This window comes from Sphaeroforma arctica (assembly GCF_001186125.1).
Source record: "Sphaeroforma arctica JP610 unplaced genomic scaffold supercont1.1413, whole genome shotgun sequence".
NCBI lineage: Eukaryota > Ichthyosporea > Ichthyophonida > Sphaeroforma > Sphaeroforma arctica.
Window position 1 is genome coordinate 1 of NW_014039145.1, and position 9,336 is coordinate 9,336.

At 41.6% G+C, this 9,336-nt stretch overlaps 2 protein-coding genes across 3 annotated transcripts; one reads left to right on the plus strand and one right to left on the minus strand.

The window, feature by feature from the left end:
• The first annotated feature begins 793 nt into the window (after positions 1–793).
• On the plus strand, positions 794–3,517 carry SARC_10847 (shikimate kinase). Its single transcript, XM_014295090.1, has 3 exons — positions 794–966; positions 1,865–1,995; positions 2,281–3,517. Exons 1-3 carry the CDS (start codon positions 915–917, stop codon positions 2,764–2,766), a joined length of 669 nt encoding a protein of 222 aa, XP_014150565.1. The 5' UTR covers positions 794–914; the 3' UTR covers positions 2,767–3,517.
• An 865-nt stretch (positions 3,518–4,382) lies between these two features.
• On the minus strand, positions 4,383–9,207 carry SARC_10848 (the record flags this gene model as incomplete). 2 transcript variants are annotated; one of them, XM_014295091.1, is made up of 8 exons in its annotated part: positions 4,383–4,998; positions 5,760–5,930; positions 6,254–6,396; positions 6,831–7,001; positions 7,375–7,593; positions 7,999–8,181; positions 8,883–9,019; positions 9,165–9,207. In XM_014295091.1, the coding sequence occupies 8 exons, from the start codon at positions 9,205–9,207 to the stop codon at positions 4,890–4,892; spliced, it is 1,176 nt and encodes a 391-aa protein (XP_014150566.1). In that variant the 3' UTR covers positions 4,383–4,889. The 2 variants fall into 2 exon arrangements, with proteins under 2 accessions (XP_014150566.1, XP_014150567.1); XM_014295092.1 differs by having other exon boundaries at positions 7,363–7,593.
• Between the last annotated feature and the right edge of the window lie 129 nt (positions 9,208–9,336).

Here is a 9,336-nt window from a genome sequence, read left to right on the forward strand (position 1 = left end):
TAAAATACAAAAGCTATTAATAGTGCAAATTGGACTTTAATGAACTTCATCACGCATACACTGCGCAATCATCGACAACAATCTACTAGACTGATAGTTTTTATTACTATTTGAAAGTATCATTCAAGATGCTATGATTCGATAAGAAATATTGTTACAGCACAGACAAGAGATCTAAGACCGCTCTTGAGCGTCAAGAGACCCAAGCACACACCCGAGCCCAGGTCTGAGATATGCCTACCTCTCGCTCAATTCTCATATATTGATTACATTCCTTCTTGCAAATTTCGGGTTGTGCCCTGCATAGAAGGCTAATTAAAATGATCAATTCCACTTTCCAACGCCAATCAGAACTTGGAAGTATTGTCGCTTTCAGTCGAATTCATTCTTCACAGTGATGATATATATATGTTATACTCTTGTATAGAGGTATACTACTTGTATAGAGACCATATACTAATATACTACTGTTATAGAGACCGTATACTACCTTGTATAGAGACCATAGATTACTTGTATAAAGACCATAGACTACTTGTATAGGGACCATATACTACCTTGTATAGAGACCATAGACTACTTGTATAGAGACTATATGGCATATATTTACATTTAGTATTTGTGCATTTATGTGTTCATGATGCTTTACCCACCTCGACTGTTTCCAGAGGGGTTATGCATCAAGTGTATTCAAGTGTATTTAGCCGTAAATGCCATGACATTATTGGTATGTATGTATTCATCGATTGATATAGTGTCGTCCGTGCCTACCAAATAAGAGAATACGGAACATCGCTTTACATTTAAACTTTTGATTAATTTTTTTACACGCACATACATACTGGGAGACAGATATCGTGTATTGACTTAGAAAATCAGACTGCACAGTGAGCTGACAGAAAGTGAACGAGAGTATGCCACAGATAGTTGTTATGGGCGTATCGGGCTGCGGGAAATCCTCCGTTGGTATGTGCTAGGTACTGATCACTGGTACAACAACAAAGTAGATGCATGTGTTTAACTTACATACACACACAGACACACAAATATATATATATATAATTATACTATATATATATATATATATATATATATATATATATATATATATATATATATATATATATATATATATATATATATATATATATATATATATATATATATATATATATATATATATATATACACTGGCATATGTTATATATATACATATGATGATATATATATATATATATATATATGTATATATATATACTATATATATATATATATATATATATATATATATATATATATATATATGTATATGTGTGTATATATATATATGTGTATATATATATATATATATATATATATATATATATATATATATACACACACACACACACACAATGTATATATATATATATATATATATATATATACGCACACACACACACACGTGCAAACACTCACACAGACACACACAGAGACATACACTTGTACCATGTACCCACACACACACACACACACACACACACATATATATATATATATATATATATATATATATATATATATATATATATATCAACGCATATGTGTATATATAATGATGATCCTCGTATTTCGTATATTCAATTGTCGAATATCAGAAATGCGTAGTATGTGTTCTATTTGGGTTGAATATATAAATATTTGATATTTCACATATTTAATTTAATAAATCTACCATTTGTGAAATCGATATCAGTATCCACTATTAAGTTTACCTGTTGTTTAGCGCAGTATGTACATAAAGTCCAGGAAGTCCAATAACCTTTTATGTTGTGTCGACTGCTACTCGAACCGAGAACATTTTACACCCTGATTGACAAAACAGGTGCAGCATTGGCGACTGTGTTGTCTGGCGAGTTTATCGATGCGGATGACTACCATCCACAGTGTAACATCGATTTAATGTCCAGAGGTACACCTTTGACCGACAATGACAGAGTACCCTGGCTACACACAGTATGTGCTTCTCTGTTTTGTTTATTGTTTATTTCTGTATCCGCAATTATATATCCTGCGAGTACGATTATGTCTAGTAGAGTGCAAATTACAGCACGATTTCAGTCCTGATATATCGGGACATCTGTGGCCCTGCCTGGCATCATCTTGGGCCGTGCGGGATGCTTCCCTCCTTTGGTGTAGCTGTGATATTTGTATTGAATTGTGGCTTTGCCAAGTATTTCGGGTCGTGGCTCATACGCTCTCTCCCAATCTGGTCCCCCTCATGTTTCATGATGTGTAAAGCTGCAAAGGTTGCTTCAAGCACACAGCAAGAATACCCCTACACACTACTTGGTCGTAGCCTGCTCAGCCCTCAAGCGCAGCTACCGCGAAACCTTGCAAACAGGTGCAGCCGACACCTTATTTGTGCACCTCCACGCACCCTACTCTGTAATTTGGGACCGGCTGGTCGCGCGACAGGGCCATTTCGCACATTCCGATATACTGAAGAGTCAGTACGAAGCGTTGGATCTAGATCACCCAACTGCCGCCACCAGCACAACAAACCCCACCGCTGCACGTGACGGTGATGGTTGTGTAGCAACCTGTACGGACAGGGACGAGGCCTGTACGGACAGGAAAGGGGCCTGTACGGACAGGGACTGGGCTTGTGCAGGACCGGGCATTAACGTGTACCCTGTTGACGTATCCACCTTGCAAGTATGCGAAATAGTCTCGGATGTGGGGCAGTGTCTGGGGCAAACGTATGGTGTAGCAATCAACGGCTAGGGACAGTGTGGGTGTAGCACAACAAATAGCGATAGAAACAACACTGCGATGTATACGTCCCACGTAGTAAGTGTGTTGTACTGGGTAGACTGTGCGGCTGGTGATGGAAAGGGTAGTGAAACGTGCGCCATTCGCTAAACCATCATAAGGTACAGTATAGTGTGGGAGATGATATCAAAGTGGTAGTAACTGAAAGGTAGATGCACCGTATGTTATTATAGTTTCATGGCAAGCATGGTACTCCTTGTGGTGCAATAGTCCGTGCACAGGCCATTCCCAAGAGCCCTCGGAGTAGTGTAGTGCTTCGCAATCGAGGGCGTACAAGTGAGATGCCTAGTGACTCGACATGCCACAGTGTGGCTTTGTGGTCTATGAGAGTCCATACACTCAGGAAGTTCGTCTCAGTGAACTTACGGTTGACAACACACGGGGAAACGCCATAATAAGCACATCGTGTAGAACCACCAGCCAACGGCTCTCACCGCAGTGAGAGATCGCACTATCTCTGAACTATCACATGTGCGCTAGCTGAACAACGAAACAGCTTTACCAGTCACTGTACACTGACCGCCATCGTAACATCCACGAGATTAAACAGGAGAGGTTTGGCCCAAAAACACATAGTTTGGCTCTTCTGATCACATCATAACCGTTATCACGTTCTAAAATTGAATAAATATGCGTATACGTTAAATTTCTATTCCGTACCCCCATAACGTAATGAGCTTAGGGTTCGGCTGGCAGATGTGAAGTCAGTGGACTACTCACCCCGAGGACAAGGCAATCAGCGCTTGAGAGAATAGAAGTATACAAATAGGAAAACCACCTGAATTAAATACAGTAGGACCAAAGGTACAGTAATTACTAGACACGCCAACTCTGGATTGAATTAAATACAGTAGGACCAAAGGTACAGTAATTACTAGACACGCCAACTCTGGATTGAATTATACAAACAGGAAAACCACCTGAACTAAATACAGTAGGATCAAAGGTACAGTAACTACTAGTCACGTCAACTCTGGATTGAATTATATAAACAGGAAAACCAGCTGAATTAAATACAGTAGGATCAAAGGTACAGTAATTACTACACACGCCAACTCTGGATTGAATTGTATAAACAGGATAACCACCTGAATTAGATACAGTAGGACCAAGGTACAGTAATTACTAGACACGCCAACTCTGGATTGAATAGTAAAAATAGGACAACCACCTGAATTAAATACAGTAGGACAAAAGGTACAGTAAATACTAGACACGTCAACTCTGGATTGAATTGTATACACAGGACAACCACCTGAATTAAATACAGTAGGATCAAAGGTGCAGTAATGACTAGACACGCCAACCCTGGTTTGAATTATATAAACAGGAAAACCAGCTGAATTAAATACAGTAGGATCAAAGGTACAGTAATTACTAGGCACTCTAACTATGGATTGAAATATGTAAACAGCAAAATGAAGGCACGACGACGATAGAACAGTGCGTATATATAGCTTTTTTAAATTGAGTTAAGGCGTAAATGCGTGTTTGTAGGTTTTGGAAATTAAGTCAAAGACGTGCAAGCTTTTGAGTATAGGTTTTGTAAATTGAGTTAAAAATAAATTCGTGTTTGTAAGTTTTGAGAATTTATGTAAGTGTACAGTGCCGGAATGCTAGGAGGTTGCCACATTACTGGTGCTACCACGGAATCTATCGTTTATGAGATGAGCATCCTAAAAATAATTCGTCGGGGGAAGTGGATAATTCTCTGCGCGGCACTTTCCAGGGCATTTCCGGCCCTAAATGCCAGGCCCAGGACAGCTGGCCCCTACAGCGAAGTCACTAAATAGTGGAGAACAATGGCAGTCAAGCTTCGCACCAGTTGCCGTCGGTGCCGTGTAGCTGTGAGTATATGTTGGGGCCGTCTCTTGGGCCCACACAATACCAGCCAAACGTATACCACCCGTATCCGTATTGTATTCGAAACGTATATCTATCTCGTCTTCGCAATAAGTCTTCCGCAGTACCCGGCTCGGCTAAACCTACGCAATGTATCCGTTCGATAGCTCGCCCGCGCCAATTTGAATCGGATTACGCCGAGTAAATCGGATTATGCCGCCGTTTTGGCACATCTAGAGATCCCAAACCACTTCGGTGTTACCTAACTTGGCGGTGGCCATGAACTTGTCCATCTCCGCGTCCAGTTCGGCCTTAGACAGATTCGGTTTGACAGTTTTCTCCCTGTAAGAGGCATAGAGAACACCACTCGTGAATGGCTGAACTTCTTCATAAATACAAACAAGCAATAAGCTAGTGGTACGTTCGGTTGGATAGATTTTTCTTTGTAATAGGCAAAGGAGACTCCACTTGTGAATGGCTAAACTTCATCATAAATACAAACAAGCATTAAGCCAGTGGTACATTCGGTTGGATAGCTTTTTCCTTTCAATAGGCAAAGGAGACTGGACTTCTCTACATAAATACAGACAAGCAGTTAGGTAGTGGTTCAACAACTCAGCACAGAACTGTCACTGAAATGACAGTCCACAATGAATATATAAATAACAATAAAGCATTCAGACTATGTCTAGTCGATGGATGCCGCAGTTTGCCTACGAGCCCTACAGTCTACTGGGTTACAGGGGTTGTAGGGTTACAAGGTTCAATCCAACGGCACTATTTGACGTTGGCCATCGGTACATACCCTCGCGGACGCAAACACAGACACGACCATACGTCTAATCATAACACTTGGTCATGCACACGCGCGTACAGTGTACGATATAACGTACAATACACCTCATCCATCACTTAACACACCTTGTATTCACAAGCACAGACACGACCATACGTATAATCATAACACCTGGTCATGCACACGCGCGAACAGCGTACCATATAACGTACAAAACATCCCATCCATCACTTAACACACCTTGTATTCACAAGCACAGACACGACCATACGTCTAATCAAAACACCCCATCCATCACTTAACACACCTTGTATTCGCCACAGGAGCCTTTGGCGCAGGTTTCTGCTTCACATTCTTGGGGGCAATAGCTGTACGTGGCTGCTGCTGTGCGAGTGGTTTGGCTGTACGTGCCTGTAGCACCGCCTTACCCGCGGCTGCTGCCTGGGCCAGGCGCTTGATTTCAGGTCGGGGGCCGAGTCTGTAGATAGAAGATAGGTTAAATGAAGCCAATGAGAAAGAGGAAGACACCGTCCCAATATACATATGCACCTGCTATAGATATATATATATATATATATATATAATATAATATAATGAATAACAAATAACAAATAACATATAAAATATATATATATACATATACATATACATACACACACACACATGTATATATATATATATATATATTATTATATATTATTATATAGATATATATATATATATATATATAGATATAGATATAGATATAGATATATATAAATACAAATACATATGAACATCGAGGTCTCTCTACTGTCATACCGAGTAGAAAGTGGCTGACGTTGGATGCGGCCGGCAAGGCCCTTGACCTCTGGCGCGGGTATTTGCTTCTTCAGATTCGTGGGCAGATTCTTGTTGCTGTTGGCGGCTTGCAGGCGGGCAATCGCGCCTTGCTTCTGCGCAGGCTATACAGGTGTTACAATGTATTTGACACTGTGAGAAACCAGGGGTTTTCAGGCTGTGGTTGCTAGGTAGCGGTTAGTGGTGCTCCGTTGGTACCCAGTAGTGTGTCCGACGAGAAACACAGAAGCAATCAAATACACCATCGCAAATGCGGTTCAGGTGTACACCGGAGTATAGAACAAAATCACGCAGACACCAATTCATACTGACGTAGATACATGATATACATACACAGGCGTACCTCACACAGACACATACACAGGCGAGTATACGTACAATATCAATACGTGCATACTCATACACTGACACACACACTGGCATAAATATATGTATATCTGACACTTTCAAATTTTTACACTGAAACATACGCGAATACCGGCGTATACACACATACCCATATGTTGACATATCCACAGACACACCCACGTACACATACCTTTGTCACGCGGGAATTCGCGCCCTTTCCACTCATGGTGGCCATGTGCTTCATTTCTTCACTCAGCTTTTTCTGTCTGGCCATCTCGCGCTGAAATTCGCGTTCTTCGTGTACTGTGCGTCCCCGCGCGCGCTCCGGCGAGCGGGCTCTGGGAGAGAAGCTTCCTCGATCCTGCAAGCAAGACATGGGATATGAGAGTATGAGAGTAGGTATCCATATCCACGGACCCGATAGAACCAGCATATCAGACCCAGCCGTTATCTCCAATGGGAGTTCAGGATGCGAAGCAATAGGGTATAGGGTTGTAGGGGTAAGACCATCCACAGGGTGCAAGTTTGTGTACCTCCATGAGAAGATTGCCCTCGAACAAAAGCTATACAGAGCAACTCAATGATCGCGATAAGCTGCTAACTGGCCACAATCTGTTCAACACCGAATGTACACAACGAACGGGGTTGTATGCTCCTGAAGTCAACAAACGCATACACATAGCCACGCACAATGTACATGTGGTGGGTAGGCATGTACTTACGCCTCTATTTACCATATTCCGGCTACTGCGGAACTGGCTTTCCATCTGCTGCAAGAACACTCTCCCCCGGTCACCCACATTAGCTGCACCAACACGTCGGCGCTCTCTGTTCATCTCTCGCTCTTTCTCACGCTTTTCTCGCATGCTTAGCTGTTTGTTGTCCCTCGAATGTCTCGTGTCGTGATCGCCTGGCATACCTCGCGTTTGCTTCACATTACCACGGCCACTTCCCTGCAGTACAAGTATAAGATTTATGTTTATTAAGTGTACATATATATATACATGTATATACCCACACATATATATATATATAGATATATCTACACACACACACACACACATTATATATATATATACATATATATATGTATATATATATATGCATAGATACATGGATACATAGATAGACCCACACACACACAAACGCACACATATATATATACATATATGTATATTATACAAGTATGTTTCAGCTTTTATGCACGACGGATACCGCACCAGCTCTCCACTCCACTACACTCCGTCCACTCACCTATACCCACACCGATATATGAACAGAAACACCTCCATGTGCCATGTGTACACACACGGACTGGAACACAACCAACACCCTCGCATACAAAACAGTACGTGTACCTGTGGCTGCGCCTGTGCCTGTGTGCGTGCCCGTGGTATGGCGTTCGACGGTTGCCGGTGTTGTGGTGGTTCGTGGTCGATGTATTCGGGCGTGAGTGACCGGTCCTTGTGTCTATCGCTGTGGCGATCGTCGTCGGTCCGTCGGCGTTCTGTGGGCTGGGCTCGCCGCGGGGGATTGTGATCCTATCAAATGCCACACATCACAAGAGATGAGAAGACGTTTGGCGATAGGAGAGGTTCCGCGACATAAACGTCTTGACAGACGTGTGTATGTATTTGAATTATGCCGATACTGTGTACCTACTATGGTACAGGCAAGCTTGTTTCTGCACATATGCGTGCATAATGTGAGGCCTACGGGATACCTCTAGAGTGTATATACAGAACCATTCCTAGCCGGTTTCTCTGAATTGGGTCGGGTCTGAGCGAGATTCACAGATGACCGAAGTCATTCATGTACTCTTTTGCCAGTATTGATATCTATGTTTGCTTACATTTCATATACTGAACATGCTTGGATATATGCGCCTTCTGTGGTTCTGCATAGGTTTACATGCGTACACAAAGGTACATACACACACAAATGCATTCTTTCGAATAATATTGTGCTCGTACCAGCGTGCGCTTGCCCAGCAGTCAGTAATAAGTGCATTTCAACTCACCGCATATCTCCATTGCATATCGTCAGATATATGCATTTACAAATACCTACCTGCCTTCATCTCTGTAATAGCTGAGCCAGTTCCGGCTTGTACAATGAATATTACACAAATATACACATGCACATGCACATGAGTATACAATACGTGAACATAAACATAAACATAAACATAAACATATATATATGTATATATATATATTTATATATATCTACTTATGCCTACCTGTCTTTGTCTCTGTGGTGCCTGGGCCATTCTAGGTTTGCTCATAAGCGTAGGCCGTACATCCTCGGCTTCACTCATTGAATCGTCGTCATCGCTGATTGCTAACCTAGGCGCACGTTGGCGATCTCGCTGCAACTCTGCGAATCTGGAATGGAATCCAAGAAAAAAAAACACTTCAGAAAATATTACAATTTACAATATATTACACTTCACAATATACCAGCCACTCAGCCTCAAAGATTCTAAGGAATCAGTGCATCTATTAAGAATAAACAAACCGACCAGAGTCTAGAAAAAACAGAGCGAATACTGTAACGGAGAACATCTCTACGTTCTTCTCCTATTATTCGGTCCACTACCTATATAAATGAACATACACATTCATACAAACCCACACAAACACGCACACACAACACGCACACACAACACGCACACACATATATGAATACAAAAC

Coding starts and splice junctions, on each gene's coding strand:
- SARC_10847 (XM_014295090.1), top strand. CDS start 915: ATGCCACAGATAGTTGTTATGGGCGTATCGGGCTGCGGGAAATCCTCC. Junction 967..1,864: donor CTGCGGGAAATCCTCCGTTG/GTATGTGCTAGG, acceptor TTGACAAAACAG/GTGCAGCATTGGCGACTGTG. Junction 1,996..2,280: donor GAGTACCCTGGCTACACACA/GTATGTGCTTCT, acceptor TGATGTGTAAAG/CTGCAAAGGTTGCTTCAAGC.